The sequence below is a fragment of the Emys orbicularis genome, chromosome 1 (genome assembly GCF_028017835.1).
Source record: "Emys orbicularis isolate rEmyOrb1 chromosome 1, rEmyOrb1.hap1, whole genome shotgun sequence".
Taxonomy (NCBI): domain Eukaryota; kingdom Metazoa; phylum Chordata; order Testudines; family Emydidae; genus Emys; species Emys orbicularis.
The window spans coordinates 337,148,064-337,174,024 of NC_088683.1; the positions used below are offsets into that span (position 1 = coordinate 337,148,064).

A 25,961-nucleotide genomic window follows, 5' to 3' on the forward strand; every position below is an offset into this window, starting at 1 on the left:
TGACACTTGTGCCTCAGTGTCCCTCCAAGCGATAACCTTCTTTCCGCCCACTCTCAAGGTTTCCCTTCGCTCCGAGGGTATGAGAGAGGCATCTGGGTCTGGGGATCTTTGGTGTGATTGTGGTGTAATGAACTGTAATCGGTTGGGGTTCTTGGGGCAGTGAGCCTTTATATGTCCCAGTTCATTACATTTAAAACATCGCCCTGCTAAGGTATCACCGGGGCGATGTTGGTTGATGGAGACTGGTGTGGTGGGGTGAGAAGGCGTCTGGGGTTTCCCTTGGGATGTGGGTGGGGCCTTGGGTTGTGCCCGGTGGTAAGGTTTTGTTTCGGCTTGCCCTTTCTGATATTCGCTCCAACTGCTACTAGTTTTTTTCTTTTCTGCCACCTCCACCCATTTAGCTGCAATCTCCCCCGCCTCAGTTACAGTTTTGGGCTTCCTATCTAGGATGTACCTTTCTATTTCCTCAGGAACACCCTCTAAAAACTGCTCCATTTTTACTAGGGAAAGCAGATCTTCCAGAGATTTAACATTTGCTCCTGATACCCAGGCATCACAATTTTTGTCAATGTGGTAGGCATGCCGGGTAAATGACACGTCTGGTTTCCACCTTAGGGCTCTGAACCGCCGACGGGCATGCTCGGGTGTTAGCCCCATTCTGAGTCTGGCCTTGTTTTTAAAAAGTTCATAACTGTTCATGTGTTCCTTAGGCATTTCAGCCGCCACCTCTGCTAAGGGTCCACTGAGCTGCGGCCTCAGCTCTACCATGTACTGGTCTGCAGCGATGCTGTATCCAAGGCAGGCCCTTTCAAAATTTTCTAAGAAGGCCTCAGTATCATCGCCTGCCTTGTAGGTGGGGAATTTTCTGGGATGGGAAGTGATACCTGGAGAGGAGTTGCTAGGATTGGCTGGTGCATCCGGCCTAGCCCTTGCTACTTCCAGTTCATGCTTCCTTTCTTTTTCTCTCACCTCCTCTTTGGCTTTTTCCAGCTCCATAGTTCTCTTGTGGGCCTCCTCTTTGGTTTTCTCTTCTCTTTCTTTTAGCTCCATCTCTCTCTTGTGGGCCCCCTCTTTGGCTTTCTCTTCTCTTTCTCTCAGCTCTCTCTCTTTTTCTTTCAGCTCCATAGCTCTCTTGTGGGCCTCCTCTTTGGCTTTTTCTTCTTTTGTAGTCATTTTCCTGTTTTCTTGTGCTGGGTCACACCCCTCTGCAGTTGACTGAAACTGGGATGCACTCAGCTCTGGCTGCTGCTGAGTTAACAGAGACTGTCTAACTAGCTACTCCCGAGGATGTAAAAAGAAAAAAAAAACAATTCAGCTTGTAAATTCCTTTTACCAGTCGTTTGCTCATTAATTGAACCCTTCTCTTAACAAAGGCTCTTGTTAAAAAAAACTTAACACCTCTGCCTTCAGGCAAGGAGAGATAAGATATGCATCTACCTTCAGCTCTGCTTTCCAAGCAGCTAGAAGGAAAAAAAAAATCTTACTGGCTTTTGGGTTTAAAATGATCTCCACCGCTCTGCCACCATGTCAAGGCTGTATCCCCACTTTGAACTTTAGGGTACAAACCCCTTGGATCTTAAAACAAGGAGAAATTGACCCTTCCCCCCTCCTTCCTTTCACCAACTCCTGGTGAATACAGATCCAACTCCCTTGGATCTAAAAACAAGGACAAATCAATCAGGTTCTTAAAAAGAAGGCTTTTAATTAAAGAAAAAGGTAAAAATCATCTCTGTAAAATCAGTATGGAAAATTACTTTACAGGGTAATCAAACTTAAAGAGCTCAGAGGACCCCCCTCTAGTTTCAGGTTCAAAGTACAGCAAACAAAGATAAACACTCTAGTAAAAGGTACATTTACAAGTTGAGAAAACAAAGTAAAACTAAGACGCCTTGCCTGGCTCTTTACTTACAAGTTTGAAATATGAGAGACTTGTTTAGAAAGATGGGGAGAACCTGGATTGATGTCTGGTCCCTCTCAGTCCCAAGAGCGAACGAACCCTTAAACAAAGAGCACAAACAAACGCCTTTCCCCCCCCCCAAGATTTGAAAGTATCTTGTCCCCTTATTGGTCCTTTGGGTCAGGTGTCAGCCAGGTTACCCGAGCTTCTTAACCCTTCATAGGTAAAAGGATTTTGGAGTCTCTGGCCAGGAGGGATTTTATAGTACTGTACACAGGAGAGCTGTTACCCTTCCCTTTATAGTTATGACAGCTTCTTTGATGACCACCATGCAATGAAATGCAAGATTGACTGTGCTTGCAGTCATTTTGTAGGTTACATTTTTGATGTTTTTCAACACCAAGAGTACAATAACCATCACCTAACGCTAGCCTACTTTTAAAAGAAAGTGTGTAAGAATTGAGAACCTACTGCTTATCATCTATTGAAAATACTATTCTTCTTTTCCTCTTTTTTCTAGCACTCTTCTTGCTTTCACTACATAGGTTCCAATTCAGCAAAGCACTTAAGCACATGCTTAACTTTAATCTCATGGGTAGTCTCTCTGTGCTTAAAGTTATGCATAAACAAATTAGGGAAATGCAACCTAGATGGAGCTACTATAACGTGGGTGCAAAACTGTTGGAAAACCGTTCCAAGAGAGTAGTTATCAGTGGTTCACAATCATGCTGGAAGGACATAATGATTGGGGTTCCGCAGGGATCAGTTCTGGGTCCGGTTCTGTTCAATATCTTCACCAATGATTTAGATAATGGCATAGAGCAGTGGTTCTCAAACTTTTTTTTCCCCGGACCACATGAAAATTGCTGAGGGTCTCCACGGACCACTTAATGCTCTTTCCAAATGTTGTTTGCACCGTTATCTAACTATTGTAAAGCACTTTGGATAAAAGTACTATATAAAAAAACCTTAATAATAATTAACATTTTTTTGTTCTCAAATAAAAGCACACAACTCATATTTTAATATCAGTAGTCTTACCTTTCTAATGCGATGGATGTGCCCTCTCTCCCACACTGCGGCAGCCCCTGAGCTGGGGCTGGGAAGGAGGGCTGTCTCTCTCTGGCAGCCACAGTCCTGGAGCTGGGGAAAGGCACCTCTTTCTCTGGCTCTCGCAGCCCTGCACGTCCCAAATTCCCCCCACCCCCTCTTCTCATCCCACTTCCCTCTCCCATCTACTCCCTATTTCCCCCAAGGCCACCACCTCACCTTACATGTGTGTCTTCTCCAGGGTCTAGGCACCTAATTAATGGAGCCATGCCTGCGCAGCTCCACTAATTAGGTGGATGGCCCTTCATTCTCTCGTGTGTGGCTGCCCAGGCACGCACCTTACAGGGAACTATTCGCGGACCACCTGAATGCAGCTTGTGGACCACTGGTGGTCCGCGGACCACAGTTTGAGAAACTCTGGCATAGAAAGTACACTTATAAAGTTTGCAGACAATACCAAGCTGGGAAGGGTTGCAAGTGCTTTGGAGGATAGGATTAAAATTCAAAATGATATGGACAAACTGGAGAAATGGTTTGAAGTAAATAGGATGAAATTCAATAAGGACAAATGCAAAAGTACTCCATTTAGGAAGGAACAATCAGTTGCACATATACAAAATGGGAAATGACTGCCTAGGAAGGAGTACTGCGGAAAGGGATCTGGGGGTCAAAGTGGACCACAAGCTAAATATCAGTCAACAGTGTAATGCTGTTGCAAAAAAAAGTGAACATTGTTTTGGGATGTATTAACAGGAGCGTTGTAAGCAAGACACAAGAAGTAATACTTCCGCTCTACTCTGCAATGATTAGGTCTCAGCTGGAGTATTGTGTCCAGTTCTGGGTGCCACATTTCAGGAAAGATGTGGACAAATTGGAGAGAGTCCAGAGAAGAGCAACAAAAATGATTAAAGGTCTAGAAAACATGACCTATGAGGGAAGATTGAAAAAATTGGGTTTGTTTAGTCTGGAAAAGAGAAGACTGAGAGGGGACATGATAACAGTTTTCAAGTACGTAAAAGGTTGTTACAAGGAGGAGGGAGAAAAATTGTTTTTCTTAACCTCTGAGGATGGAACAAGAAGCAATGGGCTTAACTTGCAGCAAGGGAGGTTTAGGTTGGATATTAGGAAAAATTCCTATCAGGGTGATTAAGCACTGGGAGGTTGTGGAATCTCCATCACTGGAGGTTTTAAGAGCAGGTTAGACAAACACCTCTCAGGAATGGTCTAGGTAATACTTAGTCCTGCCATGAGTGCAGGGGACTGGACTATATGACCTCTCAAGTAGGGTAACCAGACAGCAAATGTGAAAAATCGGGACAGGGGGTGGGGGATAATAGGAGCCTATATAAGAAAGAGACCCAAAAATCGGGACTGTGCCTATAAAATAGGGACATCTGGTCACCCTACTCTCAAGGTCCATTCCAGTTCTATGATTCTAAGATTCTATGTGCTTAAATGCTTTGCTGACTCAGGGCCTGATGGTAAAATTTTCACCAGCATCTAAGTCCCATTTTCAAACGTATCTAAGTTTGTGTTTCAAGCTTTTGAAAATGTTATTCTTAATATCCAATAAAAGGGCTAAATTATACCTTCAGTTTTTAAGCAGGACTCCCTCACTTTCTTTCAAGGGTAACTTCTCCTTAAATATCAATGAGCGCAATGTGGTCCAAAGTTAGGAAGCATTCTTTGAGAGATTTTGAATCTATAACTTAATTTTTCTTGTGAGAGCTCTGAAATTGTTACATTGTATGACTTCAAACTTCAGATACTGGACATATGGAATCTGAATTATCCAGAGTCTTCATAGTTCTGCCTAATCCTATTAATCCTATTGTCCCAGACACATACTATGCACATTAAGTCAGGATTTTATCATTGCTTTGGATCTCTCTCTCTGATTTTAAAGTTAACTGATTTCTCCTTCACCCGCTGCTACTTTTGATACTGCTCTGTTGCCTCAGTGGACCACCAAATGCACAGTAATTTAGCACTTATGCAGGATGTCATAAGCCTTTCTTGTACCATCATGTTTTTTTCTGCCCAAAAGTAAATTAATGTATTTTCTCTTTCTTATATAGAAGTAGGCTTGGGAGAATTGGATTTTTTAAAAATAATTTTGAGGGATAGTATTAATTGTTTGAAGCATTTCCATTGAGTTAAATTTTCACAGCTGCAGAAAAATATGGGGGGATCAGACAATAATTATTTAATGACAGTAGACACTGAGACTCAAAAAGTTAAAGCTTTATAACCATTAAAACATTAGTTGTCAATATCATGTCAAAATATACAAAATAAATATTGGTAAATTAAACTCAAGTTCTCAAGCAGCATTTTTCTTACTTTGCCTATCTGTAAATTTCAATTATCATTGGTGGAAATATTTTTTGTAAGTTTGTGTATGTCTGATGAAATCAACGTTTACCAATATTAACCAATAAAAATCGAATCCTTCCAAACCTACATATAAGCAACTTAGAAGTACGAAAATAGAATGTACAAATATTGAAAAAAAACCTACTATAGACTGTCTTAATATTTATTTTGATATTTGGAAAAGACATCTCATACTGGGGAAAAGTTTGATTTTAACTACAGCATTTTCCTGTGAATAATTTCTACTAAGGTGAAACCAAATATTCAATCCCCATCATGTATGTTCTGGGACTGAGAATTTCATTAACAGTACTCAAATCCTAAATTCTTTTCTGTCTGGTTTGGAATTGAAAGAATCCAGTGTCTTTCCAGCCACTCTGTCTCATTTTTGTACTACTGATTATATAAGTAGGATGGCAACAAATACCAAAGGTTGGGTCTTAAAGCACCTATGTGAGGTAGGTGCATAACTCTCATTGAGTGTTAATGGGACTTAAGTGCTTTTGAAAATTTTACCCCAAACCTAGATGTTTCCCCAGCAGTCACAAACACTGATATCCTGATGCTTCTAAATTGATCAGAGATTTGAAAGGCTTTGCTCAGACCCAGTAATTCATCTTCTACATCTCAGTTATCAGTATGCTTTCTATATTCTATATTTGCTAATACCCTTTGTGGAATATATTTAATTATGACAGTGTGTGATGTATATGGAATTCAGTGCAAGTCTTAGAGGCAATGCCCCACAATAATTTAAATCTCACTTCAAAGGCTACTGCCAGTAGTTTTAGACTCTATTACTATTGAACTCCATGTGATGTCCCCAGGGGTCATTCTGTGGCTCATGTTATTTGCTATTTACATATAACCATTTTCACAGTTATGAGAATTATTGATGTCTGAGGAGGTAAGGTAGTCTGTTTGTTGTCCCTGTGGGATAAGACCTGCTATTGCAAATGGCTGTGAATTTCCAGAAGCACAATATATTATCCAACATTTTAATATTTATCCATTTATGTTTAAATTTAGCTTCGTAACTTAAATATGCATTTCAGATGGAACTCTACTTGAGGAACCCTTAGGGAAAAGTCCTACAGAACAAGATGAAATGAATATAAGTCTTACAGAAATGTGTCTAAAATCCTATAAACCCTGTAAAATCTGGTAGAGAACAATATCTTTCATAAAGATTCTTGGAATTACACGTAACACACATAGTAACACCTATAGTTAAGGCTGCACAAAACTTTACATTACAAGACCAGAGGGGAGGCAGAGGGGCAGGAGTTGTGGAGTGGATAGGATAAAAGCAGGACCGCGGACCACAGAACCTCTGATATGGATGATAATGGCATTGTATTCTACTAGTTTCTCCATTAGCTCAAGTGGTGGAAGGCTATACTGTAGATCTAAAGAACCCAACCTTGCTAATGACCCATAGTCACAATATGGGGTCCACATGAAGACATTTATTTATTTATTTTAATTTTGGAAACATTTTAGGAAATCACATTAAATAAACTATATTAAAAGAACATTAATGTTGCAAAGTCAAGCACTCAAAAGATAGGAAAAGCCAGAATTAAGGTTCCTTTGGAACTTTGATTTGGTTCTCTTGTGTGTATGCATTACTATACAGCAGAGGTTCTCAAACTGTGGTCCGCGAGCTGCATTCAGGTGGTCCACGAATAGTTCCCTCTAAGGTGCGTGCCTGGGCGGCCGCACACAAGAGAATGAAGGGCCACCCACCTAATTAGTGGAGCCGCACAAATGCATAAAGCCACAAACTGAATGATGAGGATGAAAACACATATTGAATAGGTGATTATTCAGTCCATCCTGTGCACTGAATTAGGGAGGGCTCCTGTGGAAAAAAGTTTGCAATCATGTAATTGAAGATTGTATCATAATGCATATGCACAAAGAAACCAAACAGATTGCGTAGGCAACCTTAATTCTGATGTTTCCTAACTTTCAACTCTCCTTCTGATTACATTCCTTTATAAAACTAACCTCTCCCAGCACAACCACTTCACCAAACAAACACAACTACTAGTGCTGGGGAAAAAATAATCTGGTAAATGGGAGTGTGCAGAAGAGCAAAAGGGACGGGGTGGTAGTGCACAGTTAAAGTCGTGTTCATGATAGTTGTAAAGGTAAGGTGTGTACTTGTGGGTAGAAGATTTGATAGTTATGTACTGTTAGGTGTCTTAACTTCTCATTTCCATGCTTTTGTAGTTTGTGCCAGGCATGTTGTGTGTGTAGCAACCCTAACTTCTTCACAACAAAGTGCTTTGAGGTATTAATTAATCTGTGAAGTAGATTCCTTTCATTTGTGGTTTGCTATGTTGTGGCCCCTACCCTCATAAGTATCTGCTAAAGTGGACCCCTGTATCTATGCAAGGTACCCTTGAAACCACCAGCCCAGATTGCCAGATCTTGAGTGAAGGTGTAATTCCATTCTATAAATCAAGAAAAGCACATGTGCTTGGAACCAATTGTAATTTCACTAACATAAGAATACTCTGAGAAATACACTGGCAGCTATATTTTAATTTAATTGGGCAGCTATATTTTACTTTGATTAATAAGGGTTATAGCTCATATAAAGTTTACTTTAGTGTCATTTGGAATAGAAAAATAATCTGGCTTACATTGCTATATTGCAGGACTGAATGAGAGCCAACACAAACTTGATGTCATTCGCCTTCCTAAGAGGAAAATTAATATAGAGGTCACCTGATTCTGTCATATCACCAGCACATTCAATTTTGGCTATTAGTCTTAATCTATAAAAATGGCCATTTCTTTGAATATAACTCTTCATCAAAATTAAACTTGATTTCTATGCAAGTTCCATATACTCCTTAACACTTCTTTTAAGAAACTGTTTTCCCTAATTAGCCCAAGAAACTATACAACTTCTTAGAAAGACAAGGTAGGTGAGAAAATATCTTGTAATAGTAATATTAATAGATTAAATTAAAATTAATGTAATATTTAATATTTTAATATTTAGTCCAATAAAAGTTATTACCTCACCCACCTTGTCTCTCTAATATCTTGGGACTAACACGGCTACAATAACACTGCAAACTTTTTGACACTCTGACAAACAGTATAAAAAAAGAGCATTCCATTCTATCTCAGTCACGTCTAGATCTCTGAACAAGGCAGCATGATAGAACATGCACTGAAGATGCAACTGATGATGCAGGTCAACTCCTTCCACAATAATGCAAAGGTACTGCAAAAATGAATTCCATTTTCCCATTAATTACCTTTAACATTTTAGTTTTAAAGAAGTATAGTTCAATTCTGCAAATACACAGGAGAAACTTTACTAATGCAGTCAATGGACACATGAGTCAACTCAAAGAGATGCAAGCAAGGTTACCCACATGCATAAGTGTTTGCAGGATTGGTCTTCTCAAGGTTGAATTTATCAACTCATCACGAAATAAAAACAAAACAAGTTTTTCATTATTTCCCATATGTTTAATACAATGAAATTTATATATGTGTAGTACAGATCAGGTACTATTTTTTCATACAGGTTTCTGCCTTGTTCAGTAAATGGGGATTTAATTACTCAATATTTCTTTTTATTCCCCTCATTCAATGTGTGGACCACGCCTTTATGCACACCCTCCAAACCTGAGTTGAATGCAAAATTACTGATTTCCTAAAGGGTGTTTTTTATAATGCTCTCACAATTATATCTACTTCACAAACATTAATGAATTTATCTTCATAACACCTCTATGAGTCGCATGGTATTATCTTAATTTTATAGCTGGCAACCCTGAGGCACAGAGTGTTAAAGACCAAAAGTGTCCACTAATTTTGGGTCCCCAAATTGAGATACCTTGAACCTGGTTTTTCAGAATACTTAGCATTTTTATAGCCAGCACAGAGCCAATGGAGTTCAGTTGCAGCTGCGAGTGCTCTGAGCACCAGAAAATCTCGTGGAGTACCAGAAAAAATGAGGAAAACACAATTAGCAGCCAATTGTAAACATTTTGGTTTAAGAAACTTACCCATTGAAGTCTGTGGCAGAGACAAAGACAGGATCCAATCCACCAGAGTGACATTCAATTTCCTGAACAATGGGATCACTCCTATTTTTCCTGCAATCCCCTACCTAATCCACTACACACCATCCAACTTCTGCAACAAATGAGGCAGGGTCCTGCAGACCATTCACTATATACACATTTGATAGATTTCCAAAGCCCAGCCATCCTGTGCACTGAATGAGGCAGGGATCATGTGGAAAAAATAGTTTGTGATCATGTAATTAAAGTCTTTATCATACATAATGCATATGCACAATCCTTAATTCTGGTATTTTCTAATTTTTGAGTGCTTGAATTGCCACCTACCATTCTTTTAACATAAGAAATTACATTAAAATAAAATTTCTATTTTTTGGTTAGTTTTTATTTTATCTGCGTCATTAGGGAATGCACTTTTACATACACTGCACAGACCTCTTCCATTTGATGTAGTAGGCCAGGGGTCGGCAACCTTTCAGAAGTGGTGTGCCGAGTCTTCATTTATTCACTCTAATTTAAGGTTTTGCGTGCCAGTAATACATGTTTTTAGAAGGTCTCTTTCTATAAGTCTATAATATATAACTAAACTATAGTATGTAAAGTAAATAAGGTTTTTAAAATGTTTAAGAAGCTTCATTTAAAATTAAATTAAAATGCAGAGTCCTCCGGGGTGGTGTGAGTGCCACTGAAAATCAGCTCACGTGCCGCCTTCGGCACGTGTGCCATAGGTTGCCTACCCCTGTAGTAGGCTATCATCCTCTCTGTGGACCAGCCACTAGAGGCAGATGAGATACACACTTTGCCACTGGGTTTCACAGCTATTTGCCACCAGCAGAGTAATGTAGACACTGAGGACTCTTGGGTTCAATTCAGGGTCTCTAAGTGAGTGTGCTCTATTTCTTTTTACACCCCTTTGCCCGGCTGTCTTTCCTCCTCTGCTCCTTTACACCCCCCAACTTCTTTCCAACCCTCCTATAATTCCAGTTCTGCCCCCTTTCCCTTCTGCTGTCCCTTATGCTTTATTTTCCCTGCTCCCATTCTCCCTGTTCCCCTCACCTCCTGCATTACTCACTCCTCCGCAGTCCAGTCAGACTGTTTCCTCCTTCTCCTGCACACTGCCTGGATTGGGCCCCAGCAGCAGGAGCACTGAAAGCACGGGAGAGAAGTTACTCTCAGTTACTGTGCTCAGCATTAAAGTGTCCTCTGGCTGCCAAAAAGAGCAGTTGCAGGGAAAAGCCTGCTCAGCCTCTGCACTGGAGCTGGACTGGAGCATGCTCATTACAGATGGAATATTTGGCAAATTCAACTGCAAAACTTTAACAGGTCTCCTCAAAGCAGGTGCAAACTGAGAATTTTTAGAGGCTTATAACACAGACAAATTTTATAAGGACTACAAAAAACATCCCTGATACCTGAGCAACATCCTTTCCAAATTTCAAGTCCCTGCTACAAACCATGGCAGTGCTAGTTTCTCTCAACTAAATGGCTGTAAGAATTTTTTAATGTGGAATGGACATGTGCAACACATCTGGAAGAACAACAGTTATGGAGCAGGTTAGTACCTGTTTTTTGTCCTAAATTACACAGGTCAATTCCACTTCAGCTGACTAAACAAGCAATTCAATCTGGAGGTGGGATTGGAGTCTACCTGAATATTGAGTGAAGGACCACATGTCCAAATCTGGCAGCATCTCTAGACTGTTGAGATAGCATAATGAGAAGCAAAAGTATGTACTGAAGACCAAGGTGGAGCTCTACAAATGTCCAGAATAGGTACTTGAGTTAGAAAGGCTGTGTGTGGTCTCTTTCAGTGTGTTAGCACCCTGTTTGGCAGAGTTACGCTGGCCATTTCATAGCACAAATACATACGTGAGGAAATCCACAACGAGATTCTTTGGGATAAGACCAGAAGACCCTTCATCCTGTCCGAAACTGCCACAAACAGTTGTGAGGATGACCTAAACAGTTTAGTCCTATCCAAGTAAAACACTAACACCCTCCTAGCAGCCAGTGTGTGCATGAGGTTTAGGGAAGAAAATTGGTAAGTATATTGCCTGATCGATGTAAAAGTGAGAAACTACTTTGGATGAGGGTGTAGGTGCATCTTGTTCTTGCAGAAGACTGTATACAGCCGGTCAGATACCAGACTTCTCAATTTTCCTATTCTACTTGCACAGGAAATTGCCACCTTCATTAAAAGATGAAGCAATGAATAGGTAGTCATGGTTCAAAGGGCAGACCCATTAGCTTTGCTAACACCAAGTTTAAGTTCCAAGAGAAAATAGGATCCTCTACTTGAGGATATAACTGGCCCAGGCTCTTCAAAAACCTGAGGGACATGCAATTGGAGAAAAGTGAGTGATCATTGTAGACTCACAGATTTTAAGGTCAGAAGGAACCATCGTGATCATCTAGTCTGACCTCCAGCACATTGCAGGCCACAGAACCTCACTGACTCCTGAAACAGATCCCTAGCCTCTGGCTGAATTAATGAAGCCCTCAAATCATGGTTTAAAAGACTTCAAGTTACAGAGAATTCATCATTTACATTAGTTTAAACTTGCAAGTGACCCGCGACCCATGTTGCAGAGGAAGGTGAAAAACCACCGGGGTCTCTGCCAATCTGACGCGGGGGGAAATTCCTTCCCGACCCCAACTATGGCGATCAGTTAGACCCTGAGCATGTGGGCAAGACCCGCTAGGCAGATACCTGGGAAAAAATTCTCTGAGGTAACTCAGAGCCCTCCCCATCTAGTGTCCTGTCTCCAGGGGATTTTTGCTCCTGGCAGTTGCCAATGAAGCATGCCATCACGGGCAGTCCGATCATACCATTCCCTCCATAAACTTATCAAGCTCAGTCTTGAAGTCAGTTAGGTATTTTGCCTTCACTGCTCCCCTTGGAAGGCTGTTCCAGAACTTCACTCCTCTGATGGTTAGAAACCTTTACCTAATTTTGAACCTAAACTTGTTGATGGCCAGTTTATAGCATTTCTTCTGGTGTCCACATAGATGCTTAACTTATGTAACTCCTCCCTCTCTGGTATTTATCCCTCTGATGTATTATAGAGAGCAATTGTATCGCTCCTCTCCTCCTTTTGGTTAGGCTAAACAAGCCAAGCTCTTTGAGTCTCCTTTCATAAGGTAGATTTTCCATTCCTCAGATCATCCTAGTAGTCTCCCCCGGCTGCAGGAAGCTCCGCACCTTCGCTCCTCTTCCTGCCGCATCACACCCAAGCCATGGTGGGAGGCGTCATGCAGAGGGAGCAGCCGCAGAGCTTCTTGCAGCTGGGGGAGGTTCCCAGAGGTGGGGTCTGACCTGGCCCTGTTTGCAGCCCCTGCAGGAAAAGAAGAAGTCCCGTCCCTCCCCAGCCCAGCTGGGACTAGCAGCTGCAGCCCGGCGCATGGTAGGAGCACCAAGTCAACAGCACCAGAACCGGGGGGGATTTTAACATGGGCGTAGTTTGGGAGGCAGGAGGTGGCATTGCCCCCCCCCCCCACTGCAAGCCTCGGGCAGGCACGGAGTGGTGCTGGCAGGGGCTGCACTACATGATGGGGGATCTGATCACTGTTATTAGCACCACAAAGCGCAGCCCCTGCCAGCGATGCTCCATGCCTGCCCGAGGCTTGCAGTTCGGGGGTAGGGGGGGCAACTCCACCACAAAGCGCAGCCCCTGCCGGTGGTGCTCCACACGTGCCCGAGACTTGCAGTTTGGGGAGGCAATGCTGGTCCCTGCCCTACAAACTACATCCATGTTAAAAAGTGGGGGGCATAGCCCCCTGACCTCTCCAGTTCCGGTGCCGGTGGTGGCCTCCTTCTAAAAAGGTTCCAGTGCCCTTGTCCCCAGCCCTGCCTCTTCCTGGCTCTGGGCCCAGCTCTCGGGAGTCATAGGGGCCTTGGGCTGGCTGTGTGTGAGAGGGGAATCACAGCGCCCCCCTGACCATGGGGCCCTGGGCGGTCGCCCACCAGTAAGGCCGGCCCTACTCCCCCCACCATATCATGCAACCCTCATGTCTGTGTTGCCTGCTGCTCTCTGGCTGCCCAGCTTTGAAGGCACTGCCTCCTTCAGCAGCAGTGCAGAAGTAAAAGTGGCAATACCGCAACCCCCCTACAAGAGCCTCGCAATCCCCCCGCAAACCTCTTTTGGGTCAGGACCCCATGGTTATAATACCATGACATTTCAGCTGTAAATATCTGAAACAATGACATGGACGATTTTTAAAATCCTCTGACCGTGAAACTGACCAAAATGGACCGTGAATTTGGTAGAGCCCTAATTATGAGTGCATGGTCCTGTTTGATTTTTAACAGCACTGGGTAGGAGTGGAACTGGAGGGTATGCATACATGAGATTGTCTTTCCAGGGCAACAGGAAAGCATCTGTCAGAGACCCTGGACTTTGACCTGCCTGTGAACAAAACAGATGACACTTCCTGTTGGGTTGGGTTGAAAACAGGTCTATGTGTTGTGTTGGGTTGAAAACAGGTCTATGTGGTAAATGGCCCAGACTTGGAAAAGGTATCTCACTGTATCTGGCTGGAGAGCCAACTCATGGTGACTGGTGAAAAATCTGCTCAATCCATCTGCCAGATAGTTCTGGACACCTGGAAGGAGGCAGGCTTCAAGTGGACTGAGCTGGTGATGCCAAACTACCAAAGCAGTATTGCCTCTTGGCATAGAGTTTTGATCTGGCCCCTCCTTATCTATTCATATATAACATCTCCACTCTGTGGTTGGTAAGACCTAGTAAATTCCTTCCCTTGATATGGAGGAGGAAAGCATGACAAGTTAGACAAATGGATCTCAACTCTCATGTTTATATGGAGAGCTAAATCCTGGCCAGAATAGACTAAACACTGTCTGCAGCATTCCTAGGTGGGCTCCCCAACCTAGGGCAGAAGAGTCTATAACCAGAGTCAAAGTAGGCTGTGGGGAAACAAACCAAATTCCCACACATACGCTGGTCCATCCACCGGTCCAAGAAGGCTAAGACTTCTGTGAGTACTTGAAACAACATGTCCAGCGGATCACGAATCAAAGAGCACATTGAGCACAGCCTGCTCTGCAGACTCCTGAGAAGCAGCCTGGTATGTCAAACCATGTTAAGCACATGAGGCCATGTGCCCCAGAAGCCTGAGGCAATTCCATGTTGTCAGTTCTAATGAAATGGCCAACATTGTCTAGAATCTGGTTTGTGGGATGAATGCTTTGGCGTCCAAAAAATTCAAGACTGCTCCTGTAAACTGTATTCTCTGAACAGGTGAGAGAATTGACTTTCCCTCATTATTAGCAATCCCAGTGCTGAACTCCTGATTTCCTTAGGAACACAGCCACCATTCTCACGCACTTTGTAAAAACATGGGGGCTGTGGATAGGCCTTTAAATCGGCTTCTGTACCCAATGACTGGAAGATAGCTAATGTAACGCCAATATTTAAAAAGGGCTCTAGAGGTGATCCCGGCAATTACAGACCGGCAAGTCTAAGGTCGGTACTGGGCAAATTAGTTGAAACAATAGTAAAGAATAAAATTGTCAGACACATAGAAGAACATAAATTGTTGGGCAAAAGTCAGCATGGTTTCTGTAAAGGGAAATTGTGTCTTACTAATCTATTAGAGTCCTTTGAAGGGGTCAACAAACATGTGGACAAGGGGGAATCCAGTGGACATAGTGTACTTAGATTTCCAGAAAGCCTTTGACAAGGTCCCTCACCAAAGGCTCTTATGTAAATTAAGTTGTCATGGGATAAAAGGGAAGGTCCTTTCATGGATTGAGAACTGGTTAAAAGACAGGGAACAAAGGGTAGGAATAAATGGTCAATTCTCAGAATAGAGAGGGGTAACTAGTGGTGTTCCCCAAGGGTCTGTCCTAGGACCAATCCTATTCAACTTATTCATAAATGATCTGGAGAAAGGAGTAAAAAGTGAGGTGGCAAAGTTTGCAGATGATACTAAACTGCTCAAGATAGTTAGGACCAATGCAGACTGTGAAGAACTTCAAAAAGATCTCACAAAACTAAGTGATTGGGCAACAAAATGGCAAATGAAATTTAATGTGGATAAATGTAAAGTAATGCACATTGGAAAAAATAACCCCAACTATACATACAATATGATGGGGGCTAATTTAGCTACAACAAATCAGGAAAAAGATCTTGGAGTCATCGTGGATAGTTTTCTGAAGATATCCACGCAGTGTGCAGAGGCGGTCAAAAAAGCAAACAGGATGTTAGGAATCATTAAAAAGGGGATAGAGAATAAGTCGGAGAATACCTTATTGCCCTTATATAAATCGATGGTACGCCCACATCTTGAATACTGCGTACAGATGTGGTCTCCTCATCTCCAAAAAGATATACTGGCACTAGAAAAGGTTCAGAGAAGGGCAACTAAAATGATTAGGGGTTTGGAACGGGTCCCATATGAGGAGAGATTAAAGAGGCTAGGACTTTTCAGCTTGGAAAAGAGGAGACTAAGGGGGGATATGATAGAGGTATATAAAATCATGAGTGATGTGGAGAAAGTAGATAAGGAAAAGTTATTTACTTATTCCCATAATACAAGAACTAGGGGCCACCAAATGAAATTAATGGGCAGCAGGTTTAAAACAAATAAAAGGAAGTTCTTCTTCACACAGCGCACAGTCAACTTGTGGAACTCCTTGCCTGAGGAGGTTGTGAAGGCTAGGACTATAACAGCGTTTAAAAGAGAACTGGATAAATTCATGGAGGTTAAGTCCATTAATGCCTATTAGCCAGGACGGGTAAGGAATGGTGTCCCTACCCTCTGTTTGTCAGAGGGTGGAGATGGATGGCAGGAGAGAGATCACTTGATCATTACTTGTTAGGTTCACTCCCTCTGGGGCACCTGGCATTGCCCACTGTCGGTAGACAGGATACTGGGCTAGATGGACCTTTGGTCTGACCCAGTACGGCCGTTCTTATGTTCTTATGTTCAAATGGCAGGACTGCAAACTGATAATGGGATTCGTTGACCATAAATCTGAGGAATCTCCTGTGGCTTTGAGGTATTGCCACATGGAAATATGCATCCTTTAAGCTCAGGGCAGCATACCAGTCTCCAGGATTCAGGGAGGAGATAATGGAAACCAGACTGATCATGTGAAACTTTATTTTCTTTATGTATTTGTTCAGCTCTTGCAGGTCTAGCATGGGTCTGAGACCTTCTTTAGCTTTTGGAATTAGGAAGTAACCCCTTTCCTCTGCATAAAGGAAGAACTTCCTCTATGGCTCCCAATAGGAGGAGAGATTGTACAGAGGAGAAGCAAACAGAGGGAGTTTGTCTGGGAGTTTAGGATCTGGTTTTGATCAGTAGGGATGAATTAGTTGCAAATGTGAAGGTGGTCGGGAACTTGGGAGGAAGTAATCATGATCTGATATAATTCAAGATCCTAAGGAAAGGAGAACATAAGAACAGCAAAACATAAGAACATAAGTCCAGTACACTGGACTTCAGAAAGGCAGATTTCAGCCAACTCAGAGAAATAGTAGGCAAGGTCCCATGGAAAGACCAATTAGGAAGAAAAAGAGTCGAAGGAGGCTGGCAGTTCCTAAAAGATGTAATATTAGAGGGTCAACATCCATCTATTCCAATGCAGAAGAAAGATAATAAGAGCCACAGGAGCATAATGTGGCTACACAAGGAGCTTTTTAGCTATCTCAAACCAAAAGGGAAAACCAACAGGAAATGGAAGAAAGGGCATGTCACCAAGCAAGTATACAAGGGAATAGCGTGTAGGGACAAAATCAGGAAAGCCAAGGCAAAGAATGAGTTACAGCTGGCAAGGAAAGTTAGAGAAGGGGTTCTTCAAATACAACGAGGAGTCCTTGTGGCACCTTAGAGACTAACACATTTATTTGGGCATAAGCTTTCATGGGCTAGAACCCACTTCATCCGATGCATGGAGTGGAAAATACAGGAGCAGATATAAATACATGGAAAGATGTGAGTTGCTCTACCAAGTGTGAGGTCAGTCTAACAAGACAATTCAATTAAGAGCACTTCAAAAATACCTTTTGAAGTGGTAATGAGAGTGGCCCATTTCAGACAGTTGACAAGAAGGTGGGAGTAACAGTAGGGGAAAATTAGTATTGGGGAAATTCTAATTCTAATTAATTGTTAATTGAATTGTCTCCATGTTGAATTGTTTCCATGTATTTATACCTGCTCTGTATTTTCCACTCCATGAATCTGATGAAGTGGGTTCTAGCCCACGAAAGCTTATGCCCAAATTAATTTGTTAGTCTCTAAGGTGCCACAAGGACTCCTCATTGTTTTTGCTGATACAGACTAACACGGCTACCACTCTGAAACCTGATCTTCAAATACGTAAGAGAAAAAAGAAAGATCAGGGATGGTGTGGGTCCACTGGTCAATGCAGGTGAGCTGATAACCGAAGATGATGGCTTGGCGGTAGCAGCACAGCTGAGAAGCATCTGGGAGTTGTGATGGATCACAACCTCAACATGAGTTAGCAATGTGATACTGTTGCAAAAAAAGCAAAAGCAATTTTAGGTTGCATTAACAGAGGCATAGTACGCAAGTCACAGGAGGCGATAGTACTGCTCTACTCAGTGCTGGTTGGGCGTCAGCTGGAGTACTGTTTCAGCAATGTATAGAAAGGATGTAGAGAAACTGGAAAGGATCCAGAGGCAAGCAACAAAGATGATCAAAGGGGTGTAATGCAAACCATATGAGCAAAGGCTGAAGGAACTGGGTATGTTTAGTTTGGAAAAGAGGAGATTAAGGGGAGACCTGATTGTAGTCTTCAAATACTTGAAAGGCTGCCATAAAAAAGAGGGAGAAAAGTTGTTCTCTCTTGCCACAGAAGGCAGAACAACAGGCAATGGATTCAAAGTAGGGCTGTTGATTAATCGCAGTTAACTCACTCAATTAACTCAAAATTAATTGCGATTAAAAAAATTAATTGCGATTAATCACATTTTTAATTGCACTGTTTAACAATAGAATACCAATTGAAATTTATTAAATATTTTGGATGTTTTCCTACATTTTGGGGGAGGGATAGCTCCGTGGTTTGAGCATCGGCCTGCTAAACCCAGGGTTGTGAGTTCAATCCTTGAGGGGGCCACTTAGGGATCTGGGGCAAAATCAGTACTTGGTCCTGCTAGTGACGGCAGGGGGCTGGACTCAATGACCTTTCAAGGTCCCTTCCAGTTCTAGGAGATAGGATATCTCCATTAATTTTTTTATTTTATTTTATTTTCATATACATTGTATTCTGTGTTGTAACTGAAATCAAAGTGTATATTATTTTTTATTACAAATATTTGCACAGTATAAATGATAAACAAAAGAAACGGTATTTTTCAATTCACCTCATACAAGTACTGTAGTGCAATCTCTTTGTAGTGAAAGTGCAGTTTACAAATGTAGATTTTTTTTTTATTACATAGCTGCACTCAAAGACAAAACAATGTAAAACTTTAGAGCCTACAGGTCCACTCAGTCCTACTTCTTGTTCAGCCAATCACTAAGTCAAACAAGTTTGTTTACATTTACAGGAGATAATGCTGCCTTATTTACAATGTCACCAGAAAGTGAGAACAGGCATTTGCATGGCATTTCTGTAGCTGGCATTGCAAGGTATTTATGTGCCAGATATGCTAAACATTCATATGCCCTTTCATGCTTTGGCCACCATTCCAGAGGACATGCTTCCATGCTGATCATGCTTGTTAAAAAAATAATGTGTTAATTAAATTTGTGACTGAACTCCTTGGGGGAGAATTGTATGTCCCCTGCTCTGTTTTACCCGCATTCTCCCATATATTTCATGTTATAGCAGTCTCGGATGATGACCCAGCACACGTTGATTTTAAGAACACTTACTGCAGATTTCACAAAACGCAAAGAAGGTACCAATGTGAGATTTCTAAAGATAGCTACAGCACTCGACCCAAGGTTTAAGAATCTGAAGTGCCTTCCAAAATCTGAGAGGGACTAGGTGTGGAGCATGCTTTCAGAAGTCTTAAAAGAGCAACATTCCGATGCGGAAATTACAGAACCCGAACGACCAAAAAAAGAAAATCAACCTTCTGCTGGTGGCCTCTGACTCAGATAATGAAAATGAACATGCAACTGCTTTGGACTGTTATCGAGAAGAACCCATCATCAGCATGGACACATGGAATGGTGGTTGAAGCATGAAGGGACATATGAATCTTTAGCACATCCGGCATGTAAATATCTTGTGACATCGTCTACAACAGTGGCATGCGAACACCTGTTCTCACTTCCAGGTGACATTGTAAACAAGAAGCGGACAGCATTATCTCCTGCAAATGTAAACAAACTTGTTTGTCTAATGAGTGATTGGCTGAACAAGAAGTAGGACAGAGTGGACTTGCAGGCTCTAAATTTTATTTTTGAATGCAATTTTTTTTTTACATAATTCTACATTTCACGATAAGTTCAACTTTCATGATAAACAGATTGCACTACAGTACTTGTATTAGGTGAATTGAAAAATACTATTTCTTTTGTTTTTTTACAGTGCAAATACTTGTAATCAATAATAAATATAAAGTGAGCACAGTACACTTTGTATTCTGTGTTGTAAATGTAAACAAACTTGTTTGTCTAATGAGTGATTGGCTGAACAAGAAGTAGGACAGAGTGGACTTGCAGGCTCTAAATTTTATTTTTGAATGCAATTTTTTTTTTACATAATTCTACATTTCACGATAAGTTCAACTTTCATGATAAACAGATTGCACTACAGTACTTGTATTAGGTGAATTGAAAAATACTATTTCTTTTGTTTTTTTACAGTGCAAATACTTGTAATCAATAATAAATATAAAGTGAGCACAGTACACTTTGTATTCTGTGTTGTAATTGAAATCAATATACTTGAAAATGTAGAAAACATCCAAAATATTTGAATAAATGGTATTCTATTATCGTTTAACAGTGCGATGAAACGCACGATTAATATTTTTAATCGCTTGACAGCCCTATTTCAAAGTACAGCATAGAAGATTTAATTTCAGGAAAAACTTCCTAACTGTGAGACAAACATGACAATGGAACAGACTGCCTAGGGAGGTTTTGGAAGCTCCTTCACTGTGGGTTTTCAAACGGAGGCTGGATAACCATCTGTCTTGGATGGTTTAGACACAACAAATCCTGCATCTTGGCAGGAGGTTAGACTAGATGACCTTTGAGGTCCCTTCTAACCGTATGGTTCTATAATTTCTGAAGGAAAACTTCCTCATGAGAGTTGTCTTTGAATAGGAATGGAGGGGGGGGGAAATGGAGTTAGAAGTAAAATTGAAGGATATATCCCAATTCCTCCATGCTTAAGACCCACTGGTCTGTAGTGATATGGGTCCAAGCCCTTAGGAAACGGGATAGCCTGCTGGGATAAAAAACAGATAGGAGAAGCTGGCAAAGCACAAACTGGTAAACTGTCCTCAAAAAGAATGTCAAACTGAGTGCTGGTGTTCCTAGGCTGGCTGGATGAGCTCACAGAAGACAAAAAAGGTGAAGGTCGTCTCCTCCTGTAACTGTTCCCTTTTTTCCTAGACTGGTCCTGCTGACAATGTGTAAAAAAGTATAATGGTTGGACTGCTGAAGGCTGAACTGCATCTTCTTTTGGGAGTGGAATCCTAAAATCTAGAAGGCTCTGAAGCTTGTAGTCGATCTGCTGAGAAAAAAAACACTGGTCCCTCAAAAGGGTAGTCTGTTGGACCTCCTGAAGAAGACCTGCTGACTGGAACAACGAACAGCTATGCATTGTAATGGCTGATTTAATGGCTCTGGCAGCAAAATCTGCAGCGTTCAATGCAGCCTGAAGCAAGGTCCTGACTACAATCTTGCCTCATTCACTACACTGTGAGAAACTCTTGTCTGGCCTCCTCTGGCAACTAATCTGTAATTTTAAAAATATTATCCCAGAGGGAGAAGTCATAATGCCCAGCAATGCTTACGGATTACAAATCCATAGTTGTAGTTCAGCTGTAGAATAAACTTTTTTCCCAAAAGGATCACGTTTCTTTGCATCTTTTGATTTTGGGGTAGATGCTTGTGGACTCTGGTGCTCTCTTTAGTTAACAGCTGAAACCACCAAAGACACCAGGGTAGGGGGTGTATATAAAAATGTTCAAACCTCTGTGAGAGGACATACTACTTCCCATTCAGTCCTTTTAGCTGTGGGAGTCAGGGAAGATGGCATTTGCCACAATATTTTTGTGAATTCCAGAATAATTTCCTTTATTGGGAGTGCCACTCTAGAGGGCCCCACAGATCCCAACATATCAACAATCTGTGTGAGCTCTCCTGAACTAGTACTACCTGCATATGTAGGGAGGAAGTCACCCTCTTCAGGAGGTCTTGGTGGGCCCCGTAATGGTCCAGGAGAAGTGAGGAAACACCAGACACTACTGCCTCATCAGCAGGGCCCTACCAAATTCACGACCATGAAAAACACATCACGGACCCTGAAATCTGGTCTCCTCCCATGAAATGTGGTCTTTTGTGTGCTTTCCCCCTATACTACACAGATTGCTGGTCTCCCCCGTGAATTTCTCAAATTGGGGGCCCTGACCCAAAAGGAAGTTGCAGGGGGGTCACAAGGTTATTTCAGAGGGGTCATGAAATTGCCACCCTTACTTCTGTGCTGCCTTCAGAGCTGGGCGGCCAGAGAGCGGCAGCTGCTTACTGAGGGCCCAGCTCTGCAGGCAACAGTGCAGAAGTAAGGGTGGCAATACCATACCATGCCATCCTTACTTTTGCGCTGCTGCTGGCGGCACTCTGCCTTCAGAGCTGGGCTCCTGGCCAGCAGCCGCCGCTCTCCAGCTGCCCAGCTCTGAAGGCTATGCCTCCGCCAGCAGCAGCGTAGAAGTAAGGCTAGCAGTACAGCAACACCCCCTACAATAACCTTGCAATCCCCCCAACTCCTTTTTCGGTCAGGACCCCTACAATTGCAACACCATGAAATTTCAGATTTAAATAGCTGAAATCATGAAATTTATTATTTTTAAATTCCCATGACCGTGAAATTGACCAAAATGGACCGTGAATTTGGTAGGGCCCTACTCATCAGGCGATGAGGAGGAACCCAAGGCTGCTGAGGTAATGTGTCCCCCAATTCCTTCAAAGAGTATATCAGTACTGAGTGAGAGATCTCTTGAACCAGCAGAGAAGTTGGCACCCAGAGACTCAGCAGATCGCATGCCATGGCATATGCCTCAGCTATTGATGGCACTGGTACATTCTCTTGCACTGATGAATAGGATGGTGCTCCCTTACAGGTTGGTCTCAACAGCACCGCCTGGGGTGTTGTCTGCACCAGGGAGTGTCTGCTTCCAACCTTATTTGTTGGACATTGGTGCTGGAGACCTCAATCTCCTGGATGACAGTTCTCTTGATGCCGTATACTGTTTTTTTCATTGGTACTGAAGAAGGAGATTGCCACCGAGACTCCGCCATGTCAGGAGGACTGCTCCTAACCAAAGCAGAAGTGTTCTATGTCCTCCCCAAGCAGGAAGGTTCCTAGGGTGGGGGCAGGACTGCCTCCATAAAAAAATCGCTTTATAGTCTGACTTCCCTGTCTTTTTAGTTCTGGACTTAACATCCCTGCAGATTTGGCACCTGCCCCGATGTCAGCTTCTCCAAGACACTTCAGGCACCTGGAGTGCAGGTCACTGATCTGCATCAGCTTCTTGCATTCATCACAAGGTTTGAAGAATGGGGACTGAGGTATGCCCTGGCATCAGGCAACAGTACCCAGAACCAGCGAGAACTGAAGAGTACACTCAATACAATAGTAAAAAAGGAAACCTACTAGGTAAAATACTACACTAAGACTATTAACAAGTACCAACTATATACAACAGGAAAGACTAGGAAAGAGGGAAACTCTTGCAGTAGCAAAGTAGTACACTCCCACAGCCATCATGAGCAGTAAGAAGGAACTGGGGGGTGAGGGGCATGGGCGGATCTCTCCTTTATATCATTGTGCAGCAGCACGAAGCAGCAGACAGTGCACATCCTGTCCTGACTGGTACCACTAAGGGAAAATCTGATACTCCTAGTATACTGGGCACACTCCCCCCTAAAGTTGAATAGACATGTGCAATCACTTGAAACAGAATCAGACTGTCAGGAGGATAGCTGCCTATCTGACTTTTAATTTTTAGTAAGACACTTAAGAAACATTATTTAGTGAATAACTTCAAAGAATCCTACCGCCAAGCTGCTGATATGCTGTTCTTCAAGGAGTCGCTGCATTTCCTCCAGATTTTGCTGGAAGAGAAGTTGATCACTATCCAAGTTTGTTCCACTGTTTTCTTGGATCATTTTATCATAGCCACCATTTGTGGAGATCTGCTTCCGATGTAAGAAGCCATTTTTAGATGCTGATGAATCAGAGGGAGAATCTGTAGTTCTTGGTGTGAGAAAATAAAAATTAAGCCAAAAGTAACTAAACTATGTATTTCTTGATCTAACTATACAGTTTACAATACATAGCTTTTAAAATAAGAAATATGCTGAAGTACATGACAAGAATATAATATCTCCCAAATAAAGGCAACATAATATATACATAATTACTGGTGGGGCTGATAGCACCACCGATTATTAAGGTTGCGCAGTTGCTTATAGCTTTGCCAAACTTTAACCATTTGGGTTGAAATTTTTCATGCTTAATGACTGCCTCAGGCTGAATTCTTTTGGAAAGCTTCTGACAAAATGGTTCAGCCATTTCCAAGAATGAGTCCAGGGTTATTTTTTGCCCATGTTAAAAAATACTGGCGATATTTTCTTTGAGAAGCTCTAGTGCCCCCATGCCTTGGAAGAGGGATTTGAATTTGGCAAAGGGTGGAGGAGAGCTTTGTGTCAAGGATGTGGCTTTGCCATCCCATGAAAATTAACCCAAATTTGGCCAAGTTATCATAAGCATTTGAAGAACTGGAGTTCACAAATGCTCAGTAGAGACTTGCCAGAGTTTTGCAACTAAACTCCCCAAAGATAATGTGTACACTGTACATGCTCCAGCCCATGGTTGAGCAGGATTTTCCCGGCAATTGCAGCTCTGGGCTGCAGCAGGCTCGGTCCTGGCACTGAAAAAGACAACAGGGAGCCTGTTTCTCCTGTGCTCCCAATGACCCCCTGCTGGGCCCCAGACAGCCGGGAGGAGGAAGCTGCCCCATTTGAATGCAGAGGAGACAAAAACCAGACTGGGGGTAGGGGTGGGGGAGTACATTGAGATAAAGAGCCAGGGAGGGACGGCTGGGATTGAAGGCTAGTGGGGGAAGAGGAAAAATGGGACTGGGAGTTGGGATGGAGGAAGACTGATACTGGTTTGGCAAGGAGACTGGGAGCTGGGAGAAGACACTTCGACTGGAAGCCATGGAAGGAAACAGGTGGGAGACACCTGGGAGCCAGTGAATGGGGTGGAGTGGAAGACTGACATCAGATGAGGAATTGACTAGCAGGGGTGGGATGGGACTGAGAATTGGTGGTGCGGGGGAAGGAGAAAGTAGTAGATACAACTTGGAGGAGGAGTCATGGTGCATGAGAACTGGGATTGGCTGGGCAAAGACTGAGACACGAACACAGTGGTGGGCAAGGCACACATTGAGATTGGATGAGGAGCCAGGGAGGAAAACTGGAAGTCACTGAGGACAAGAAATGTGAGCAGGGGTGACTGAAAGGGAACAGAGACAGATTGGATGAGGAGCTGGGAGGGTACTTGGTCTGGTTGGGCAGGACATTGAGAACAAGAAGCTAGGGGGGAGGGACTGGGAATGACTGGGCAATGAGACTGGGATGAGAAGCCTATGGAGTGGAGAAAGGACAGAACTGGGACAGGGGCAGGTAAAAGGGGAAGGAGCAGAAGGGTTCATGCTTGGGGGGATTGGGAAGAAGAGTCTGTGCTGCCCACTAAAACACACACTCCTCTACAGCCTGGACTAGAACCAAAGGTTCCTGAGCCTCACCTTTCCTCTGCTGTCAGCAAATCACAGAAAAATCATAGAAGGTTATGGTTGGAAGAGACCTCGGGACATCATCTAGTCCAACCCCTGCTCAAAGCAGGACCAACCCCAACTAAATAATCTCAGCCAGGGCTTTGTCAAGCCGGGCCTTAAAAACCTCTAAAAATGGAGATTCCACCACCTCCCTAGGTAACCCATTCCAGTGCTTCACCACCCTCCTAGTGAAACCCACAAAATGTCCCATTCCCCTCTAGTGCTGATCCACAAGAGAGAATGACAACCTAGTACTGTTAGCAGTTAGCCACTTAATTCAAGTGGGAAAAGTCTATGCAGTGGATATAAAGATTCCAACCTTTCTGATGATCCATGTGGGTGTCAATATGGTGTCACATTATAGAATTAAACTTAGGAAACCACACACAATAACTATATTCAAAGAACATTAAGATTGCAAAATCAAGCACTCATAAATTAGGAAATGCCAGATTAAAGTTGACTGTGCAACCTTAATTCAGCCCTCTTGTGTTGTACATATTAGGATACAGTCTTTAATTACATGATCACATGCTATTTTTATAGAAGTTGGAAAGTATACAG

The 25,961-nt window shown here is 42.5% G+C and overlaps 1 protein-coding gene across 1 annotated transcript in view; it reads right to left on the reverse strand.

Annotated features, from left to right (window-relative positions):
* The window catches only part of CEP126 (centrosomal protein 126), a 65,872-nt gene that overhangs the window by 25,205 nt on the left and 14,706 nt on the right, over positions 1 to 25,961 (reverse strand). Inside the window, exon 5 of the mRNA XM_065423737.1 lies at positions 23,614 to 23,812. Within this exon, the coding sequence (XP_065279809.1) occupies positions 23,614 to 23,812 (199 nt within the window). The remainder of the gene's footprint in view (positions 1 to 23,613; positions 23,813 to 25,961) is intronic.